At 40.3% G+C, this 23,268-nt stretch overlaps 2 protein-coding genes across 5 annotated transcripts in view; both read left to right on the plus strand.

The window, feature by feature from the left end:
- The first annotated feature begins 234 nt into the window (after nucleotides 1–234).
- pgm2 (phosphoglucomutase 2) lies at nucleotides 235–8,819 on the plus strand. The gene is made up of 13 exons (XM_017409138.3): nucleotides 235–471; nucleotides 1,880–2,047; nucleotides 2,399–2,590; nucleotides 3,255–3,338; nucleotides 3,528–3,721; nucleotides 4,550–4,739; nucleotides 4,835–4,932; nucleotides 5,011–5,191; nucleotides 5,337–5,430; nucleotides 6,608–6,737; nucleotides 6,841–7,033; nucleotides 7,152–7,285; nucleotides 7,566–8,819. Exons 1-13 carry the CDS (start codon nucleotides 397–399, stop codon nucleotides 7,666–7,668), a joined length of 1,836 nt encoding a protein of 611 aa, XP_017264627.1. The 5' UTR covers nucleotides 235–396; the 3' UTR covers nucleotides 7,669–8,819.
- Nucleotides 8,820–8,936: 117 nt separating this feature from the next.
- tbc1d1 (TBC1 (tre-2/USP6, BUB2, cdc16) domain family, member 1) overlaps nucleotides 8,937–23,268 on the plus strand; it is a 58,881-nt gene continuing 44,549 nt past the window's right edge. For 3 of the 4 annotated variants that reach the window (XM_017406675.3, XM_017406684.3, XM_017406692.3), the window contains exons 1-2: nucleotides 8,937–9,080; nucleotides 10,985–11,630. In XM_017406675.3, coding sequence (XP_017262164.1) covers nucleotides 11,028–11,630 — 603 coding nt within the window. In that variant the 5' untranslated portion in view covers nucleotides 8,937–9,080; nucleotides 10,985–11,027. Of the gene's footprint in view, nucleotides 9,081–10,984; nucleotides 11,631–18,488; nucleotides 18,708–23,268 lie in introns of those variants that run through there. The other variant, XM_017406700.3, reaches the window with a different exon arrangement.

The following is a 23,268-nucleotide window of genomic DNA, read 5'->3' on the forward strand; positions in this document are numbered from 1 at the left end:
ATATATATATATATATATATATATAAGATTATATATGGTTGTGCTTGCGTCTGTGTGTGTTGAGAACTGTAAGAACAAATAATCCTTCATTAGCACCCTCAATAAAATGCTTAGCACCCCCTTAGCACCTGCAGAAAAAAATATCTGGAGCCGCCTATGGTCCTATCCATAGCCTATCGATATGTCGCGACATCTTGGCCGCAGCAGTTTACGGTAACCCTGGAACGCAGCGGAACAGTGCGTGTTACGTCACATCCGCCTCACGTTGTCCGTGTCAGACCCAGTCGGGTACAGCAACGTTCGTGTAAGCAGACGCAGCAGGCTGAGCAACGTCCCACCTCGCCGGTTCGGAAGGAGTGGGAGGGATAGTGTTTTGACTCGGGCGAGAAGGAAGACATGGATGAAGGGTTGACCCCAACCGGCGACGCGAAGCTGGACGAGGCAGTCCGGCAGTGGCTGCAGTATGACCGGGTAAGCTGACGGAGCTAACCGCTTAGCTAACCGGACCTGAGTGGGCTGCTCCGACTGACACTGAGACAGCGTTAAACCACTACGATTTACTAAACTTTACTGTTCAGGGTCGATTTAAGACTAAATGTTGATGAGTTAAAAATCGTACTGACATTTTTCTAGATTTACGAAATAAGGAACTAAATACTGTGATTGTGAAACAGAAAGCCTTTAGAAGTGGAAGTGAGATATTTAGTAAGCAACTATATAAAAACTGTGCTTTTACTATTTCCAAAACAGAAAGAAAAAGATCAGGAAAGAGCCTTTAAATAGTAACCTTTAATACGAGACATGCCAAGTTTAACACAGTTTTTAGCTCAAAATGTTTGAACTGTTTGGGCAGAAAAAACAATAATTATAATTGTTATAGACCAGACCAAACAGAGCATAACTTTACCATTTCGCTAAATGTGTTTAAAGGGGAGTCCTTGTGAAAGGTTCTGGTATTACTTTTAAAAGTATATTCAATGTGTTGCATTTCTTCTGTCCTTCAGTCCCACTCATCACTGAGAAAAGACTCAAGTCATACGATGCATCCGGCCAACACAAGAAAAGTCCTTCTTGGGCTTAAAAAGTCATGCAATGCCACCAATTAAGTCATTGTGGAGAAGAGACTCTCGTTCATTAGTCTCTGGATAATTGTGGGCTGTTTGCTGAGGGGCCACAGCAAACAGGAAGTGTCTCACTGACTGGACATCTGCAGTGGCTTTGTTTAACTACAGGAATGGTTGAGGTCAGGTTTTGCTCGATTTATCTGCAGTAAATTAAAGTAGTTTTTAGGTATTGGCAGAAAAAGCTGTTCAGTCTTTCAAATGGGAATATTTATTGGTTTTCTTAGTGACTTCTGATGTGGGAAGATTTGGGTGTGTTGTTCTGTTTCAAGGTTCTCACTGCAATGTCATGAAGACCAGTCAAAATAAAGTCACAGAATAAGCAACAAAAAGGGCACAATATTTTTCTGATATTGAGAGCTAATGTGTCCTTTAAATTAAAGATTTTTTAGCAAAATTTGTGAACAGCTGCCAATTGCCACGTGTATTTGTTTATCGATGGAAACAGCTAAAGTGACTGTAAATATGTCAACGATGGGGACGTCCATGGAAGAGCCTTTTGGGATTGAGAAGTATGACAATGTTGACGTATTTGTATGTAAACTTGCTGGTCTAGAAGTTTCGCTACGTGTTTGAATGCAGTTCTCTGTCTTTGTGGTTCTCCCCCACCCTGCTTGATCTCCAGTATTTCTTCTTGACAGCTCTCCTTGTTCTTTCTCTTTTCTATTTGTAGCACACAACAGCTACACAGAACGTTTCAGTCAGTTTGATTTTTGCTTAATTATTAAACCAAATGTTGACGTATGTTTATTTCCTAGAACCCCAAAACGGCAGCAATGGTGCAGGATCTGGTGAAGGAGGGAGAAGTGGAGGCTCTGAGGAAATATTTCTCCTCCAGGATGGAGTTTGGTACAGCAGGACTAAGAGCAGCCATGGGCCCTGGCATATCCTGTATGAATGACCTCACTATCATCCAGACCACGCAGGTTGGTTAACAGATGAGCCGCTGTTACACATTAAGTTTTAACTTTGATCCTGACCTTTTAGTGTCAGCTTTCTTCTAAACGTGACCAGGGTCTCACCAAAACAAGGTTATCAGCTACTATCCTCAATGGGAAGCCCCAAAACGTTAGTAGATTCGAGTAAAGATATTTGCCGTTTAGAGATTTTCAGCCGGAAGTTGCAAATCATTACTCATTACCGATCTTTCCATCAGCACTAACACAAGTCTTTCCAGTTGATTTTGAATAATTTTGCTCCATTAAATAAAAAATCCTGTCCTTTTTTTTTCTTTTTTTTCACCTTATAAACATCTTATTATATTTCCTTCATTTCAGGGTTTCTGCTGCTACCTGGAGCAGAGTTTGGCGAACCTCAAAGAGCGAGGCGTGGTGATCGGGTACGATGCTCGGGCCCACCCTCCCAGCGGGGGCAGCAGCAAGCGATTTGCCAGCCTGGCTGCAGCCGTGTTCATCAGTCGGGGAGTGCCGGTTCACCTCTTCTCTGACATCACCCCAACTCCCTTCGTGGTAGGCGCTTCGGTTTCTGGGATCTCGGACTTTACAACCCACGTTCACACAAAATATTAAAATATTAAAACAGGATTCTGAGTCAGCTCAGTTTGTCTGCTGTCCTGGAGCATGGGTGTTGGACAGAAGCTGCGGGGCAAATTCCTTTCAAAAACCTCACTCATTCACTGCTACACAGCATGTTGCATAACACACACATGATTCAACAGGTTGTGTTTTTAACAAGCAAAATTTGATAATGTTCAGGATTTCACTTGGCCTGTATTTTATAATTTTTCAAACATATTACATGACAATCTCAGGTTTTTAAATATGTTTATTTCCCACAGTAAGTAGTTACCAAGATTTAAATTAATGAATGTATTTGGCCACCCCAGCTGGTGTTTTGCTTCAAATAACAAAGAAAAGAAAATTAACAGAAAGTTAACTCTTTATTGTTGAAATACTAAACAATAAATATTTATTTCCTCAATAATAGCGTAATAGTACTAATATCAACTGTTTAGTGGTTGTTTGTGGTAGAAATGTGTCTGATGCACAATATCAGTATGAGATTAAAAGTTTCATACAGACATTCTTGGTGTATCTAATATACCTTTTGTTTTGTGTAATTTAAATGCATATTATTACTGATGATTGTCTTTTTCATTTCATACTTCTGCAGCCTTTCACAGTTTCCCATCTGGGTCTGTGTGCTGGTATCATGGTAACCGCTTCACACAACCCCAAACAGGACAATGGCTACAAGGTAACATTAAAATATTTACTGTTAATCATTTTGTTTTTCATCTGAAACTAATTCACACTGAATACATTGCCTTTTAGTTAGCAAGACCGATCATAACAATGTCACTGAGCATATCCCTTTTTAATCTGTTTGACATATATGGAAGTATATTTCTCACTCCGCCTTATGTTAACTCTGCTTCTATGCTAGGTGTACTGGGAAAATGGTGCCCAGATCGTGTCTCCTCATGACGCAGGGATCTCGAAAGCCATCGAGGAGAACCTGAAGCCTTGGCCAGAGTCCTGGAACACAGAGGGGGCCCTGAAGAGCCCCTTGCTGAAAGACCCCTACCAGGATATCTTCACCCAATACTTCAAAGCAATCCAGAAACACTGTCACCACAGGTGCTTCAAAGATTACACAACTGTTGCCAGCTAAGACAAGCATACAAAGAGTTTTATATGTTATATATTATTTATGGTTTTAATAGTTGTGTGATGCTGGTAAACATTTCACATTAGATGTATGGTGCCATTCACACTGTAGAGAAAAAATTAATTTAAGTTTATTTATTTTATATAGTGTCAAGTCACAACAAAAGTCCTTTTAGGCCACAGTGCAAAAAACATTAATGTACATTAGAAAATGCCAATTAGTAAAAGTTGTCTACCTAAGGAAGGAAGTCAGCAGATTGCTTCAAATCTTCACTTTGTCGCAATCTCCAATCCTGAGCAGCACACTGGTGACAGTGGAAAAGAACAACACCCTTTTAACAGGAAGAACCCTCCAGCAGCAGCAACTGGGGTTTGAGAGGACAGGAAAGGACATAAACAAGCATAGGATGACCGGTCCAGTTGGAGTTTCGATGACGAGAACAAAAAAGAAAAATACATGTTTATGATAGAAATAATTACAAAGCGTATGAAGAAGATTAATTATTAACATCTGCAAACTAGAATATATCAGATAAATGTGATGTAAACCAATTTAGAGCTCTTCCTGTAATTCCGATATCACGTTCAAGCCTCTGTAACAGAATATTGTGATCAGTTGTATCAGATGCAGCACTGAGATCTAACAGGACAAGTATGGACACATGTCCACTGTCTGAGGACAGGAAGATATCATTAGTGACTTTCACCAGTGCTGTTTCTGTGCTGTGATTGTAAAATAAATAAAAATGTTTAATGTAAAAAAAAAATAAAAAGAAGTTTTAACTTCTTTCTTCGCAGGGAGATAAACAAAACTTCAGAGGTGAAAATAGTGCACACATCTGTGCACGGCGTCGGTCACACATTTGTCCAATCGGCTTTCAAGGCCTTTGATCTTCACCCCCCTTACGCTGTGAAGGAGCAAAAAGATCCAGATCCGGAATTTCCCACAGTGAAATACCCCAACCCCGAGGAGGGAAAGGGTGTGTTGGTGAGAACTACACACTGCCAAGATCTACAACATCCAGCCATGAGCTGCAGATTCTGCTCGGCTGTTTTGATAAGAAATGCTTGTTTGTTTTGCAGACGCTGTCATTTGCTCTCGCAGAGAAGGAGGGAGCTTCTGTGGTGTTTGCGAATGATCCCGACGCCGATCGACTGGCTGTAGCTGAGAGGCAGGAGAGGTTCGTGTTTTCCTGCATAATTCGTTTCACAGCGCGACTGTAAGTTGTCCTCCGTGCATCACCGTCTTTCCCCCTCAGTGGGCAGTGGCGAGTCTTCAGTGGTAATGAGTTGGGAGCGCTGCTTGGCTGGTGGATCTTCCACTGCTGGAAAGAGCAGAACCCTGAAGTTGCCGCTGTGAAGAACGTCTACATGCTGTCGAGCACGGTGTCGTCTAAAATACTGCGGGCCATCGCTCTGAAGGGGAGCTTCCACTTCGAGGTGAGGCGTTCAGGCTTAAAACTCTCAACTTTATATCATGTTTTGGAAGCAGCAGTGCATAATCATGAGTTTTCTTGTTAATAAAAAAAAATGGAGCTGAGCTGTAACTGAAAACGTCTAAACTTAGTCTATGATGTTTGAACAGGAAACCCTAACAGGATTCAAGTGGATGGGGAACAGAGCCAAAGACCTTTTGGACCAGGGCAAGACCGTTCTGTTTGCGTTTGAAGAGGCCATAGGTATGTTCGCACAAACTAATGATGGACACAAGTTGAGTCACAAGATGGGATCTAATCTGAGAGCTCGTGTTTCGTTTGCTCTGACAGGATGGGAAAGCCTAGATAGCAAGATGACATTCTTTATTGTTTTTATCTGCAGTAGGTCTATTAAGTTGCATCAAGAAGCATGTTGGTCCACCCCAATTTTAAAAAGCAGCACTGGAAACTGAAATGAGAGGTTCTAGCCAAACTTCATATGTGGTCATTTTTCTGGCGAGGCCAAACAGAAGTCCTTCATTTCTTCTGGTGTCACATAATGAACCAGATTTACCAAATGCAACCATTAAAAAAAGAAACTTAAGTTAGGATTAATTAAAGAGTATAAAGAGGAGAAGCAGTGGAGTCCTACCATCAGACCAGTAGGGAGCAGAAATGGGTTTTTTTGTTGTTTTGTTTTTTGCAACTGTTTCTGTTGTTTTTGCATTTACTTTACTTCTCTGTTCGAAGCACAAAATTTTGACCTGGATCAGGTGAATGAGAGCTTTCCAACAGCAGCAAAACATTTGTTGTTCTTTTGTTTTTTATGAACGGATCAGAACTTCTGTAGTCATCTCCTCTTCTCACTTACATTATTGCAGGTTTCACAAACCATGTTGATAGTTGGCATTGCAGGTTTTTCAGATGTGCCTTTGACACAAAATACTGTTTGACAAGTGATTTGTGTGTCTTAGATCCTCCAAGTGATACTAACGTATGTCAGTTTAACTAGAAGATTTCTGCTTTTTGGGGGCCTGTCCTTTGTTCCAGAGAGAAAAGACATAAAAACCTTTTCAGATGTTTTTCTTCTTCTTCTTCAGCCTCCTTCAGCAGACTGAAGTGTCCGTCTCACTCTGTAAACTGGGACGAAAATAGCACAGCGTCCTTCATTTTTTATGGGAAAACATAAATTGTGAATTTTCTGACTTGAGCCCACCAAGGATCTCAGTCTTTTGTACAGTTTTAGCTGTGCTCATGGTCAAGCACAAAGCACTGGGTACAAATGAGTTGTTTTGGGGGTTAAGATAACATGTGGTTTCCCAAACATGAACAACATAACAAAGATTACAAGATTATGATGCTGTAAATGGATTCGCATGCCTTTGAGCACACACTGTTATTAAAGGAAATGACAGCTGACTGCAGCAACTGTGTGTTGCAGGGTACATGTGTTGTAACTCTGTGCTGGACAAGGATGGAGTGAGCGCCGCAGCCATCGCAGGAGAGATGGTTTCTTATCTGGCCTCAAAAAACAAAAGTCTTTCTCAGCAGCTCACCACTATCTTTGAAGAGTAAGATACACGCATGCGGTGTCTTTGTACGTTGACTTTCTTGCCTATATGAGCTGCAGCTGCAGATGAACTCTCCTCCCCCCTCTGCGCTCGTCATTGTCAGGTACGGCTACCACATCAGCAAGAACTCCTACTTCATCTGCCACGATCAGGACGTGATCCGCAGCCTGTTCGAGCGTCTGCGCAACTTCGGCGGCAAGAGGGACTCGTATCCCAGCGACTGCGGTCGCTTCTCCATCTCTGCCGTCCGAGACCTGACCACGGGCTACGACAGCAACCAGCCCGACAAGAAGGCCGTGAGGACGCACACACGCTCAGAGTTCTTACACTCAGCACATTTCTGACAGAGAACTCTTTAAATGTAGACGCCGTTCCTTCTTGGCTCTCCTTTCTGTCCTTCCTCTCCCTTCTCAGGTTCTTCCCACCTCCAGTTCCAGTCAGATGATCACCTTCACCTTTTCCAACGGAGGCGTGGCCACCATGAGAACCAGCGGAACCGAGCCAAAAATCAAATACTACACTGAGCTCTGTGCTGCTCCTGGTAACAGGTGGGTCCATGTAGAGGCCAGGCAGTCAAAAGAGTGTTGGTTTATAGGTGGTATTAGGTATAATACCTTAAAGTATAATGAACAGAAAGAATACATGTGTACTAAATCATTTCAATTCATAGTTGACTACTTTTTTAGGTTCAAAATCCAAATAAATTTGGTGTATCAAAAACAAAACATTGGTTTATTTCACACCAGAGGCAACTGTGATTATTCAACAACAACAACAAATCAGTGACTAAAAGGTTTGTCTTTCCTTCTTCTTTTGTGTCTTTATCAGTGATGTGGCACACCTGAAGAAGGAGCTGGATGACCTGGTTGAGGTCATCGTTGAAAACTTCTTCGAGCCTGCAAAGAACAAGCTGCAGCCCAAGCCAGAGTAGCACCGACCGATGATTAAAATAAGAAAAAATGGGGAAAAAAATAATATATTTTGGACCAGCATTTCGCAAAATGTCTTAATTCTTCCAGAAGTGATTCTTGATTTAATCAAGGCTTGACTTGGACTTTTACCTATAGAGACACTTTTAGGGGTGTTTTGGACCAGTAAAGATTTCATATAACTTGCCCTTTTTTTTTTTTTTTTTTTTAATAATTTGCCTTTATGACAACATCTAACCTCATCTCTAAGTTTGTGTAACTATAGATCTGTTTTGGTGCATGCAATTTGGGATCCACATTCATTTTTTATATATATATATATAAACTGTCAGAAAGTAATCATTAGATGTTCATCTACAATTGATGAACTTTTGGAGTAAACTTGATTTAAGACGGCCGCCACAGCTAAGTGACCTTAGCCAACACAAAGGTTACATCAGTTTTACAGATATTGAGCTCAAATTTAATGTTCTAGTAGCTGGGCATCATCCCCGTCACGCTAACAGATCGTATGAGAACTTTGTCTGCTTTCAAGGCAGCAGATGATGTGCATTTCTTTCAAGGAATTTCATTGTCCTAATGTTTCTGATTTATTCTACGTCATTCCTAAATATTGACCACAACGGTAAATTATTAGGCTCACAGGACGTTTTGTGTTTCCAGACAATGTTATAAAGTATTTTCAGACTGCTGTATCTCACCTGCACTTGACAATATTGTGAAAAACACTGTGTTTGGGCATCAACCGCACTGCTGCTGATATGAGATGTAAATGCTAACTTTGCCTTGTGCTCAGCGTTGTAAGCTGCTGTTCAACTTTAAATGTGTGCCATCGTACTGCAGGTAAAGAAAGGGACACTGAGGTGACAGTGAGAGAAGTTTTAAAGCTTTAAGCCAACACAAGTGCGAGGCGTACGGGGGAGAAACATTTTACTGTAAGCTTGTGTACAATATCTACAGCACCACCAGGTGGCGACATTGTGCATCCATTTTACTCTACTCACTGTTTATTCCTTTGTATGTTACAACAGAGCTCTTAGTTACTGGTGAGGGAAGAATTGTTATTCTGCCATTATAAACATTGTGTCTGGGAGACTGAAATGCTGTGCTTGTGAGCGTTTTTAATCCAATAAAGAAAGATTTTTTAACAATGCATAAACTGTTCAATGATTGCTAATTGACAGCAGGTGTGCAGAGGTCTCCCCCTCATCTTCCGGCAGCGCATGCAGGCAGCATGCACTTGTCATGCAGAGGAGGAGGAGGGAGGTCGGCTTGGCTGTTTTCTATATTTAACTCGAGCTACAAACACAGGGAGCAGCATAAAGGTCTCTCCCTGCTGTGGATATATACGTATGTGTGTGTTTGTAGAGCCCCCCCACTTCGACATGCAGCCCGGACAGGAGTGAACTAACAGGTAAGACTGAACCACCAGGAGGACATCACTCCTCAGCTGCGCACTTTATAACATTATTATTATTACCAGTTTCGCGGGGTTCTCCTTCCGAACCGCCTCGTGCGCTTAAAAATGATCATTTAAATGAAGGTGAGGTGTGGATATCCGCTCCTATAAATATATTTATTTCACTTCCGTCTGATGCCTTCGACCTGCTCTGTCAGCGCAGACTCAAGTTGAAGATTTAAAATATCGCAAGGTCAGCCATGTGGTGGGTAAACACGTCCGCTTTCTTCTTCTTTGCTTGATTTTTTTTGGTCAAAAGGATGTTATAATCTTATCACGTCCCGTTCTCAGTGTAATTGAGGTTTTTTTTCACTCAGTCAAATCCCATCTCGTCATGTCTCCCTGTTCATGACACCAGGCTGTGTATGAGTTTTATAATATTCCTCCCGTGTGTGTGTGTGTGTGTGTGTGTGTGTGTGTGTTTGTCCTTGAGACTCTGTGATATTCGGTTGTGTTAATACTGAGGACAAAACTACACTGGTGATTAACACAAAGGCTCGTTTCATAGACTTCCTGTACAACCCCCCCAGTTCTGAAAAAGTTGGGACGATGTCTAAACTAAATAAAATCTGAATGACTCTCAAACCTTTTTTTTTATTCTCAATGGAATATTGTAAACACACAATATGTTTAAACTAAGAAACTGTGCATTTTTTGGGGAGAAATGTCATTTTGACTTTTATGGCAGCAACACAGCTAAAAAAAACATGATGGGACCAAAAGGCTGTAAAAGAAAGTGGTCTGAATGAAGAGGAGGTTAATTTGGTAACAGGTCAGTAAAAGGGCTGGGTTTAAAAAGAGCATTTTAGAGAGGCTGAATCGCTCCCATGTAAAGATGGGCAGAGGTTCACCAGTCTCTAAAAACAAACTGCATCTAAAAATAGTGGAACATGTTCATCATAATGTTCCTTAACAGGAAAAAATAAGTTTTTCAATATCATCTACAGTACATGAGATTCTTAAGATTTCAAAACCTGCAAATAAATATTTGAGCTCAAAGGTCAAGACTGAGAGTCAGTATTTGATGCTGTGATCTTCAGGCAGCTCTGCATTAAAAAAAGGGTCTGATTCTGTTATCACCATCACTGCATGAGCTCAGCAACACTTCCACACATCATTGTGGACCAAAATGCTGCTTAAAGCTCTATCAGGCAAAGAAGAAGCCATTTGTGAACACCATCCAGGAACACCATTATGTTCTCTGGACCAAAGTTCATTTAAAATGGACTGAGACAAAGTGGATAACTGTTCTGTGGTCAAACAAATCAAAATTTAAAAATATTTTTGGAAACCACATCATCTGTACAAATGAGGAGAGGGACCATCCAGCCTGTTCTCGGTACACAGCTCAAAACCCTGCTTCTCTGATGGTATTGGGCTGCATTGGTGTCTCTGGCATGGACCACTTACCATCAATGCAGAAAAGTAACAACATACTGTATGCTCCCATCCAGCAAAGAAGACCCAGGACTGTTGAACAGCTAGAATCCTACACAGACAATAATGGGTCAACATTCCCTCTAAAACCTCCAGCAGCTGCTCTGCTCAGCTCCTAGATGTTTACAGACTGGTGTTAAAAGAAGAGATGATGCTTCACACAGAAACATGGAGCTGTTACAGCTGTTTTGAGATGTTTCTGCTATAAAATTAAAAATTGCTTTAATTTTTCCAAAGATTTTACATTTTCTTAGTTTGAACATTTGATGTTTCCTGTTCTGTTATTATTTACATTTTTACACAATGTCCCAACTTTTTTTTTTTTTTGAATTGGGGTTGTATTTAATATCCGCGTAGAGGAATAGTTTATGCCTGGCAAACCTTTTAGGTGCTGAATTTTAAAATAAAATCTTCGTCTGCAGGTAAAGCAGAGGCAAACATCTGCCTCTGGACTCAGAGACCACCATGGACGGGCTGTTCTTCGAAGTGAAACCAAAAGGAGGTGAAGCCCAGAGACCTGGGCGCTCTGACAAACCTAGTCGTGGTCTAACCCCAAACCACCACTCCTGCCCATCCCTTTCACACTTCACCTCCTCCCCTCAAAGTCCCCAGATCTGCGCTGGTGCTCGGGAGAGAAGCTCGACATGGAGGGGACAGATGGATGAGGGGGAGAGGAGGTACAAGCTGACCATGATTGGTTTTCGTCCGGTTCACCATCTGACCACCATAACCATGCTGCCCTGGGTGGTGTCAGAAATCTGCAGGTCTGTTAAGAAGGACCCGAGCGCCCGGCCACTTTACAGTGTGACTGCAGCGAGTCAGATGGATCCTACTTTGTGCAATAAGACAGTGTTTCTGTACGTGTCTGTGTCCTGGGTACGGTGTGTGGCTGCTATGGGAGAGCAAAGTCTCTGGGACCCTTTGACACACACCGTCCTGTTTGAATGTCGTCCTCACCAAGTGACCAAGTTGATTCACAACAGCCAGGAGCCCAGCGTCTTTGCCTGCCTGGTGAGGGACGCACAGAAGTGTGCCTGCTACGTCTTCCAGTGCTTGGACTGCACCAAGGTAGGCATGTGTGAAGATGGTCTCGGGTTGCTGACATGTATACAGAGACTATGTAATTGTCCAAAAGTTTACATACACAATTACATATTAATTTGGGATTTTAATGATTTATCTGAACCTATCTTTTTCCAGGGTAGATTGTTTATTTAACATCAAACCTTCAATGATTAAAAAAAAAAAAAACAAGAATTGATCCATACAAGGTTAAATATATACGTCCATCCACCCGAATCTTTTAATAAGTGGTGCCAAAGGGTATAAAATTGACCAATACTCAGATCAATTTGCAAAGTCCAAGGAAGTCGCTGAGGATCTAATAACTGGTTAGCATGTTGAGGAACAACCCAGGAACCACCCAAGCTCTAGTCTGCCACGAACTGGACACTGCCTAGTTTTACAATGCCATAGACTAAGATTGTACAGACCAAGAACGAAGCTCCTGCTCCAAAAGTGGCGCATTCAAACCCATTGAACAAGCCTAATACCTCCTAGAGTAATGTTTTTTAGTCAGATGAGAGAAATATTAGACTATTTGGCCACAATGACAAGAAGTAAGTTAAGTGGAGTAAAATGGAGGCTTTAAAACAAAGAACTCTTTACTAACCATTCAACAGGTTGGTGGTGCATTGCAGAAAGTGGGTGGATATCTGCTGCCACAATTCTTCAACTTCATCTCAAGTCAGCTACATGGTTAAAACATGAACACAGTGTTCCAACGGGACAACACTGGTTTCTGATTGGATAAAACAGGCTAACATTAGGCTTCCAAAGCCACTGTTAGTCTTATTTAAAAAAAGCTTTACCAATTCTGCCAAGAAAATTGGTCAAATATCAACCAAAATCATACCAGAAGCTTACCGATGGAAACAAAAGTGTGTGGTTGAGGTGCCATTTGCTAAGGGACACTGAATCAAACCTGCGTGTGGTAAGAATATGAAAAGCAGCTGAAGAGCAAACAGTCTGGACTCACGGATGCAAAGAGCTGCTGGAGCAGGTCAACAAAAATAAATCCATAAATAACAGTCTCTAATAGCAGGGCTGGGCGAGGAACAGGAACTGAGGTAATGATAATGACAGTGATCGAGCAGAGCAAAACAAACGGGGCAGAATTTATACTGAGGGAAGTAATGGTTAAACAAACAGCTGAATGGTACTCGGTGACTCAGCCTGCGTGTGAGAGGAGAGCAGAAAGCAAACTAGAAACGGTGCGATGATGTTTGAGCAGCTTCTAGTTCAGATCAGACCCTTTTGTCTTGGTTACCTCCCCCAGAGTCACTTTCACCTCAGCTGAGGGGAGTAGTTTGGGTCTTCTTCCAGTCTTCATAAAACCTCATATTTGCTGTACATTTCTGTTTTACTAAATGATCTTAGAATCTGTAGCGTCCTAGAAATGTTGAGTAAATCTATGATTTTCCTTTTTCAGACCTGCACTAAACTTCTTGGGCTTTCTTCTTGCGTGTTGGTGTATAAGTTATAATAAAGAAATAATAATAATAATAAAAAAACTCACAGCCGGCAAGAAGAATCCACCAGCTGGGTGTGAGTCATAACCACTAAGAGCAGACACGGAGAAGACGAGCTGCTGCTGGACCAAGCTCAAAGCTTCCTGATAAGCACATTGCCTGTCCAACTTTCAGCACCATTTCAACTAGAGATTATAAAAACTGCCTCAGTAGTTATTTAAATATTTTCAAACGTACATCCAACTTGTAGATTTCGGAAGACTTAAAATGCGAGCACCATTCATTCTGCCCCAGCAAAGCCTTAATGATTGCAGAACCACTTTTCCATATTGTAAAGTTTATCTATGCAGGTGACATGGATTATGCCCTTTAAAACAAATTAAGGCTTCTATTGATGCCAAATGCTGGATGGTAAAAGAGCTCTGAACAGGACCTCTGTGTCGTCCTGTAACTAATAAAACCATATTTTTGTAAATCAAAGGGAGCAGCTTCAATAAAAAGGAATGCATGTTGGTTATAAACAAATCAACAGAAGCTCAAGCTCTGAATGTCAAAGCTGTGTGAGAGAGATATGACCTGTCAGATGAAGAGGGGAATCAGAAACGTGGGTCAGTCTGGCACCAACTTTTTCTCTATATTTAAATCGATGACAAAAAGCTGGCAGAGCGTTCAGTATCAGAGTTTAACACAATGACCTGCTGAGAGGATTTGGCTCTGGTGCCATGGCAGCTACAATTTAATTTCCTTCACCAACACCAGTTTAAAATGTTTAAATTAACACACCCTGCTGAGCAGCAAAGCCCTGACCTCCGCTCCCGTCACCTCTGCTCCACCTGGCGTGCGTTTCTTTAAGCCTGCGTGTGAGCGGCAGAGGTCGGAGTCGGGACAGAGACGCTCAATGGCATCACACGCCCCATCGGACCCAAAACAAACAGGCATATTAGATGTGAGACGGAAAACAAAATGTCAGTTTGACCTTAACCCCACCGCCTTGCTTGTGCCTCACATGTTACACGGGCTCACGTAACACATGCCTGCGCCCTTTAATCACCGGCCTCCATGAGCTGTGGCGTGTACCGTAAATATCACAGAGTGTCTACATGAACACACGAGGAGGAGCTGTGTGCGTGAGTCTGAACCCAAACCTCTCGTGCCTTCATGTGTCGGGTTTTCTTGGCCGAGAGAAAAAAAACCCAGCGTGCTCGACATCACTCAGGCAGGATATGAAACTGTTACCATGGAGACGATTTCCTGTTGTAATGTGTGTTGTTTTTTTGTTGTTGTGGAGTTTGCGTGCGTGCGTGTTGTTGTAGCCGTCTCTTCAGCCTTGAGAAGAATGTGATGGCGATGATGTCAGGCTTGACCACCTGTTGCTCCAGTTCTGTCGCCCTGGGCTTAAACACACACACGCACACACACACTAATTATAAATACATAGTTTAAATGACACTGAGAAACAAAAGAGGGATCAGTTATCCACGGACAGAAACAGTTACAGGTCTGACTCTGTCCACCAAAACCACAAACAGACCGTCAGACTGATTAACGTTTTCACTCAGGTGATAAATCCTAAACACATTAATCACTAATCAGAGGAGAAGATCAGGATGACAAGAAAATACAGAAAAGGGAGTTGCAACTCTTGGAGTAAAACAATTGAGAGATGTCTTTAAAAGGAAGAGAAAAATGTGAGGAAGACAGTGAGGCTTGAATGCTTATCTGCAGCAATCCTGACAGCATAACAAGAGTACTTGGCATAAAATATTCCTGAAGAGGAGTATTGGCACATTGCTCCCATCATTTCTAACTTCTCTGAAAACAGCCAGCAGCCCATCAATCTGAGAGTAAGGCCGAACGGATATTAGAGAGGTAAGAATAGTTCACAGAATCTGATCAAACGTGCACAAGGAGCAAATGAAGAAGAGCTGGATTTAATCTAAACGTTGAGCACCGTTAGGAGGCTGCCGATACAGACACGTGGCAACCTGGAAATCAAAATGCTTCAGCAGTCATATCTGGCTGAAACTAAGGTGTGAATGATCCTTTTACGTGTCACGGATGGACTGAGAAATCAGAGTTGTCAGAAGATCTTTTTGAGCTGGTCAAACTGATGTCATGTCTGAAATTGGTTTTGTGAACATCCAAACCAAATCAGCCTGTTCACAAATTACAAATTGTTTCAGTCACACTTCTCTCAACTAAATTACACAACTACAGACAATCTAAAACTAGTTATGATTAAGAAAAACAACAACAACAACAACAAAAAACATACAAATGGATGCCAGTGTAGTTTAAACCCATAATTATTACTATGATTACCATATCTATAATATACTGTTTTTATACGATGCAAGACCTTTAAATGATATTATCTTAAATATTACTTAAAAACCCAAGTTATACACTGTGATAACAAACCTGTGCAAACACAGAGTGGTTTAAATCCACGTTATACCTGTGTATGACACCGCCCTCACATTGAGGTTTTGTACAAGTCTGAATGCGTCTCCATGCCTGGCATTCTTTGACCAAAAGGTTTTTCTAAATCTGATGTTTCTGCACTATTTTTAGGGGCAAAACTCTGAAGATGTAGCTACGTATTGTGTTCATCATCCTGTTGTAGAAGCCATCCTCTTTCAGCTTCATTAGTTTTTTCAGATGATGATGTTTGCTAAAAAAAACCAAGCAGAAAATGAATCAAATCCATTCTTCACTCAACCATTGAAATATGTTGCATTTAACTGGCTGCAGCACAGCCCAAACTCAATAGTAATCTATCACTAACAGGTGGAGAGAGAGATTGTTTTTTTGTTTCTTCCCCTGTGAATCTCTGCACCCTCTTCTCCAAGCATGCAGCCAGTAGGTTTAGGTTAACACGAATCATTTCACAGAGCTTGTTTCCAAAGTTCATCTGTCTTGTTTCAATGTGAAATCTCAAATGTCATCGGCTGAACTCTGTGCAGAGGTAAAGGTTGTATTGGTGCAGTTGTTGTGGGACAACAAACAGCTAGACTCTCTGCAGTTAAATAAGTGGTTTATTTTTGCTGTTGTTTTTCAGCCCCATGAGCATTTATTTGTTCCAGACCTTGTCTCTACAGCCCGTGTTTCTAGTAATTATTAAATCAGTTACAAACTGAGTAAACAGCTACATGAGAGCTCCGATTTTCATCTCTCTTGTAACTATTTAAATGTTCACATCGGTATGCAGCTGCTTAAAGGAACCTGTAGCTGCTCCTTTTAGGACGAAAAATGGTTTTTAAACCTTGTGATGTGCTTCATCTGATGTTTTCGCCTAATGGTAGTCTTTCACAAGTTGCTTTTTGTCTGAAACCTAAAAGTTACTAGAGCTTGAATCTTTTGAGGTGCCCAAACCTTTGCAATGTGTGTGTTTGTGTGTTTAAAAAACACTAAAGTTATTCAAAACAAAAACCCTGCTTTAAAATGTTTGATATTTTAGGTTTGTTACATTAGTTTGCTTTCTACTCACTTCGGTTCACAAATTTTGGCCCAATTCTTTTACTCCATGATAGTTTATTTTTTAAATTTTTTTACAAAAATAAATTCTATGGGAAAAGTACGATGTCTAAATGTCAGCAGTAATAAAAGGAAACTTCCTTTTTTGTCTCCTGGGGTAGAAATAATCTCAAGGGAAAGGCTGGCTTTCCACTTCAGCTGGTGTGATAAAAACAAAGTAACCACTGGGTGTCACCACAGAAGTACAAATAGCTGTCAGGACCAAAGGTTGAACAGGAACTATCTTTGGAGCAGTGCTTGGTTTTAGTTGTTGCTGATTTTTTTTATATATATATGTGTGTGTGTATTCTTTCTTAACTTCTTAACTTACAGATAAATAGTTATTGTACTGTCACTAAGTATATTATTAATTAAAAATGTTTAACATGCTATATTTGTTCAGTCCACATGACCTGAGATTTATTTATTTTTTTGCATCTCTTGCAGTCACTATCCCCCAGTAATGTTTTGTTTTTATCACCATAGTTCATCAGAAGAACCTAAAATGAATTATATACATTAAATCAAATAATTTAATTTGTTGCATTTGCTGTAATTACAGTTATTGCAATATATATAGATGGTTTTTATTCAGTTTTGAGTAGTTGACTTTTAATTACTCCAAAAGCCTCCAAAAGTAGTAAGGTGGATGATAATGATTTTATCTGTGTCTCTGCATATGTTTGTGTCTGTTAGCAATATATTTGTTGAACCACTGAATGAACTTTAATGAAACTTCCAGAAAGTGACCAATGGATGTACATCTACAACTGATTACCTTCTGTAGTCAGTTTAACTTCATTTGAGATGGCTGCCACAGTTAATCAACGTTAGCAGCCTTAACAAACCTTAACTCGGTCACTTTTACAGATATTGTGCTAATTTTTAGTGTGGTTGAAGCTGAGAGTCATTCACAACACATACTCCAAAGCCTGAGTTTGCTGAGGTTTGATCAAAACAGCTGCAACTTCATTCCTCGACATAATTCTAGCATGAAATTATTTTAATTTTTAATATTAAATGGATGCATAATAAGTCTTACTGTTTGTTTCTTAGAAACTTTAGTTTTTTTTAATAACAAAACAAATCTACATTATTTATTAGCATGACAGAGCTTCAATGTTGATGAATATAATATAATATCTTACTTTTGTTAATTGATGTTTAAAAATAACCTAAATATTTCAAAATTTTAAGTATTTGTTTGCACTGCAACTGTGTACAAAAAAGCCAGAAGTATCAATTTGAAAAGGGACATGACAGGATACCTATAAAGTTTGAAAATTAAAAATATAAAATATATAAATATTATATAGAGAAGTTTTATTAGATCATTTTAAAGGCAGGAGTGAAATAGGTTGGTGTAACATCAGTTAATGTACTGTACAAATGATTTAAAAGTGTTGCATTGTGATTATGGAGCTCGAAACAAATACGTGCATCTAATTTTTGACTAAAGGAGCCTGACTTTAAATCTTCTGGGCCAAAAGTTTATTATTCATCCCTAGATTTGTGTCAGTAATGCGCCTGAAGGGCAGTACTTCATGCTTGATTGGGTTTAGGAAACACTGTTAATGTTCCCGCCTACCAGCGGTGAAATCAGATACAAGCAGCAGGAAGTGAACTATAAACTTCAAACTTCTACCGCCTTAACTTTTGAGCGCTCCAGGACAGGAACTGTGTCCGGCCCAGTCTCTAAAGGCATTGGACGGTTGAAGGGGCTCTGATGTACCAGAGCTGGCTGACAAAAAGATCGGAAGTTGCTGTATGTGCCTTCAAAATAAAACCAGAAAGCGCATGGTTCCACTGACGACAAACGGAAAGGGTGTGGATTCGTCTTAGTTTGAAGGCAACGAACCGGACATGCCAGGGTTCTTGCGTTTCCAAGCTTTACAACCAACCGCATGATCTTCCTTAGTTTTCAGGGAGCAAAACGAACTTTCCATAGAAATGAAATTGAAGTTCCCCGCTCCGTGACAGATAAGTTACGGAGAAGTGACCGCCGAGATCTGGGTTTTTTGTGAAGTTTATGGCGAATGGGATGAAAGCGCGACTCCAGCGACTCAACTTGTTCAACATTAAGCAGGAACAGAAAGATGTAAGTGAAGTTCACGGGCTGCTGAAGTTCGCCTCGGTGCTAACAGGACAGTTAGCTAACATTAACCGGAGCGTTTAGGGACCATTAACTAAAGACAAGTTAACCAAACTTGTTAGGAAACTTCACCTGTGGTTTGACCCGGGATTCCAGAGGAAAATATTGGAGTGTCGTGAGATTTCAAATAGTGATAACTAGCGGCGTAGGTTGACCTTTTTCTTTCCACAGTCGGTGGTGATAATAATGATCTCATGCTAGCTTCACATAGCGTTTGTTTTGCTTTCAGGACACAGGGCTGTCACTAAGAATACAGCTCATTTTATCATTGACAAAGATGCTACAATTAGTCACGTTTGACTGAAATCTTATCCCTGTTTAGTTGTTGACCTGGTTCATTTCTAGGCCATTGAGACAATGAATCCAGGACAGTTATGTCTTTTTGTTGCTTCCAAACTTGCTCTGGAGGTAGAAGATAAGGTTTCATATGAACTTTGGAGCTGCAATGTTCAAATCTACAGATATTTCTTAGGCAGGCCTGTCTGAAATATTGTATTTACAGCGATTGTGAGAGGAAAATGAGTTTAATTTGTGGTGATTTCAGCACTTTTATTCACCCAAAAACTTGATTTTTGGGCTCTGAATTGTTGGTAGAGCAACACTACACATGTTCCTCTTTATTTTTTGATCTGTTCAGGTTATAAATCAACACTGAAAACTGTCATCTAGTTGTTTTGTGACTTATCTGTTGCAAAAGATGCACAAAGAAGAACATTCTGATTAAAGTTGCACTGTGTATCATTGTACCTTTCACATTATGTGCAAATATCTGCAGAAGTCACACTGCCAGGCATGTGATGCCGAGTAGGGGAAATGAATTCAGTCGTCATGCTGTTTGTTATTATTTCATTGTTTTCTGGGTGTTATTTGGGAAACTCGGACTGATCTTATTCTCATAGCTGAAGGGAAGTCTGCCAGATCAGTCTGTATAAACTCAGTTTTTCTCGACCTTCTTGGAAATTTGTTGAAGAACTTTTTTTCTTTAAAACATATACAAACCGTTTGCCTTACATTCATATAAAACACATTTGTTGTACACGCAGTAACATAAACAAGGAGCAGGCACAATGTTTGCCTTATGGGATGAGGGGCTGGCTGGGTAAAAAAATAAAAACTACATTTGATCAACCAGTTTTCCAACCTTTAATGAAATAAACACATTAATGCCACAGATATCATTTCATTATTATATCAACCTGAACTGGAGAAACAAGGAAATGTTGCAGTAATATATATTGTTTAAATATTATACAGCCCTATTTCTGTTTTGCTTTTGTTCATGCTGTCGGTCAGTATAGTTTATAGTCTAGTCCTAAACTCTTGAGTAATAAATCAGGACGTAACAAACCAGCTCGATGGTTATGAAGTTACTTGTTTGACGCAGCTGGTTTTGGTGGTTTTGATGGTTGAGGAGCTGCTGTCTTACTTGGTTGTGGTTTCTGATTGTCTGAGCTTCTGGTTCAGCTGAAGACAAAGAAACCTCAGTATGCCTGGGTTCTGCAGACACGGGCCAAATGTAGGTGTATGTGTGAGAACATGGCAGTGAGTCATCGCGATATCACCTCTGAGGCTTCTGTGCTCCTGCCAGAACTGAACTCCCGGAGCAGGAGGAAGGCTTTTTATTCAACGTGTTAGTCACATCGTCTATATCCAGCTCTGACTTCAGCAGTCTGTCTCTAGTATGATTGATTTAGTGCACAATGCCCCCACCTGGGACCACAAATCTATTTGTTTTACTATTTTCTCCCCCAGATTTTGTACTTTTCGACATCACTGGAGCAAGCTTTCTCCAAGACGGTCTTAGTGTTTAACTGGGATTTTCTTTTCAGTTAGCTCTTTTGTATGTAATGCATTGTTTCACAGGGCATTTAATATCAGTTGCCCTATTTTAAAGAAGCGAACAGTAAACTTCTCATATCGAACAAGCGATTTTTTTTTTTTAAATCAGTTGACTGCATTTTGATTTCTACAACCATGATCCCTTTGAGAAGGGAGTGTGGACAATGATTACCCAGAATTGTTCAAAGAAACTTTGGTCTTAACTCCCCTTTTCCTCATGTAATTCTTTGGTCTCAGCCTTTCTCCTTCATTTTAGCTCGGCTCATGTGACAGATGTGTGACGTGGCTGATCACGCTGCCGGACTGGAGGCATCCTCTTGTTTCTCTCTTTTTTATGTGATAGTTTATTTCTGTTTTTATTATCTGCTGCTCGCTGCTCATTCAGTGACGGCTCACACTGTCTGTCTTAGTGTGAAACTTAATGCTTTGACCCCGTGACCCCTTTGGTCCTCTGAGATGAAAACGTTGGCTGTCACTGCTCCTTCTCTAAGCTGAAGTACACAGCTCTCAGTATTCATTAAATGTAGCTTATATTTGTTAGATTTTATATATTTGTTTTGCAATTTGTATCTTTATTAATGTATTTTTTATTTTAATGCCACTTGTCACAAATTTAAAACAGCTAATCATTATTTCATTGGCTGTTTTCTGGGTTTTGTCTGTTTTTCTGTACAGGACTGGATGGTTTGAACTTATGAATTAGTGTGTTTTTATTTTAGTTGTTGTATTTTTTTTTTCTTTAAATTGAGAACATTTTCTGCTTCATGACAACGTTGCCGTCCACTCTTCATTTTTGTTTTTTGTTCTTCGCTCTCTTTTAGCAATCCTTCTCTTCTGTTAAATATACGTTGAACTTTGAGCTTGGCTTTGCTCCAAAAGGCACAAGATTCAGGCACATGACAGGAAAATGGACATGGGGATTTTTTTTATTTTAGTTGTTTTGTCACCAATGTTGTTGATTTCCTAGGCTGTCTGGTGTGTCATTGGGTTGCAGTGTCATTAGCCTGTAAATCCCCGTGTTTTTTTTCCTGACCTCTCCTGTCAGGCATCCAAAGAAAACACTCTTTTAGGTTTAGAAACTTTTATCTAAAACATGTTTAGCTAAAGTGATGTGGGAGTAATACTCCTTGGGGAAGTTTTGATGGATGAGTAAAGGGGCAAAATGATTTTGGCCCTTTACTCATTCATTCTTTACTCGCTTCTCCTTTCTGGGTCACAGGGAGCCGGTGCTTATCTCCAGCAGTCAGGTATGACTAAATTAGTTGGAACAAATGTTTTGGTTCTTCTCAGCAAAAGGTTGATAACTGATTCTGATGTTCCTGTAAATTCAGTGTTTAAATGGAAAACTTGAATAGACAGCTGCTGTTCTTCAAACTTTTAAGAAGATTAGGGCTACCATTTGCCATGTTTGGATTATTTAGTCACCCTCCTCTTAAAACGTCACAGTAAACTTACTCACCTTTCCTTTAGAGTTCTACTGGAAAGTGTCTCAGGACTCGACAGGAGTCAGAGTTAAATTTCCAGACTTCAGGTAAATATTGTTGTACATAAAAGAGGGGCTCAGCTCAGAAATAAGGATTTGAGGTGTTTTCTTGGTAAACAATTTGACACGTTCACTCTGGCATCCCAACTGGAAGTAGGCAAACTTTAGGCTTTCAGTTCACTTGCAACAATGAGCTTGCACAGAAGCCATATTGTTTTTTGCTTTTTCACCCTACATAGTTTGTCAATTGTGTCCAACCCTGATCCTGGAGGGCCACTATCCTGCAGGTTTTAGATGTTTCTCTGCTCTTCAGCAGGTCTTCAAGTTCTACAGAAGCCTGTTAATCATTGAGTTATGTAATTAGAAGTCATTTTCAATCTGCTTGTGCCGATGACATCCAGTCTGAAAGCAGCCTTAGACTTGTTCCTGTTTGACGGGTGAGAAATATCCAATACGCTTGCATATTCTATTTTGTCACATCTATTTTGCTTTGTTGTAAATGTTTGTGTAATCATAAAAAGACTAAAATAGATTTGACAGTATTTCACCCACAGAACCTGTTGGTAAAGCTGGATGCCTGAGCTGCAGCAGGTTGGGGTTTTGAGGAAGTCGAGCAGCAGTTAGTTCCTACAACAAAACTACTTAATCAAACTGTGACAAAGTTCAACTCTTACCACTAAATACATAAAAACATCACAAAGTGCATATTCTCCAGAAAAAAATACCCCCCACCCCCTTATTTAGAAATACTAAAATCCACATGAAAGTAAGTAAACAGTCTTTCATTTGTAAATAAAAGTGCTTCACCTGAGCTTAACCTCCCAATATATTTTATAAGTACTGTTGTTTTTCCACTCAACACCAAGTTGGGGTCTTGGGAAGATTTATAGAAATCACATTAACTTTAACCAGGGACGTGCGGTCAGGGGAGGCAGGTGAGGCAGAGCCTCCCCTGTCATCATGACAAGAAAAAAAAAAAAATCATAACATAAAATGATTATTAATATTTGTCCACTGATCTTTATGTATGAGTAATTTTCGAACATTTTTATAGTCCAAATCGCATTTTTATAGTCAAAATCGCTGAAATTGCATATTTCCTGTTCAAATACGAGGGTGAAACGCGAGGTGCGGCAGCAGCGAGCCGAACTTCACCTCTGATTGCGCAATCCATCACAAACTGGG

The sequence above is a fragment of the Kryptolebias marmoratus genome, linkage group LG3, assembly GCF_001649575.2.
Source record: "Kryptolebias marmoratus isolate JLee-2015 linkage group LG3, ASM164957v2, whole genome shotgun sequence".
In the NCBI taxonomy this organism is placed as follows: domain Eukaryota; kingdom Metazoa; phylum Chordata; class Actinopteri; order Cyprinodontiformes; family Rivulidae; genus Kryptolebias; species Kryptolebias marmoratus.

Coding starts and splice junctions, on each gene's coding strand:
- pgm2 (XM_017409138.3), top strand. CDS start 397: ATGGATGAAGGGTTGACCCCAACCGGCGACGCGAAGCTGGACGAGGCA. Junction 472..1,879: donor AGTGGCTGCAGTATGACCGG/GTAAGCTGACGG, acceptor TTTATTTCCTAG/AACCCCAAAACGGCAGCAAT. Junction 3,339..3,527: donor AACAGGACAATGGCTACAAG/GTAACATTAAAA, acceptor CTTCTATGCTAG/GTGTACTGGGAAAATGGTGC.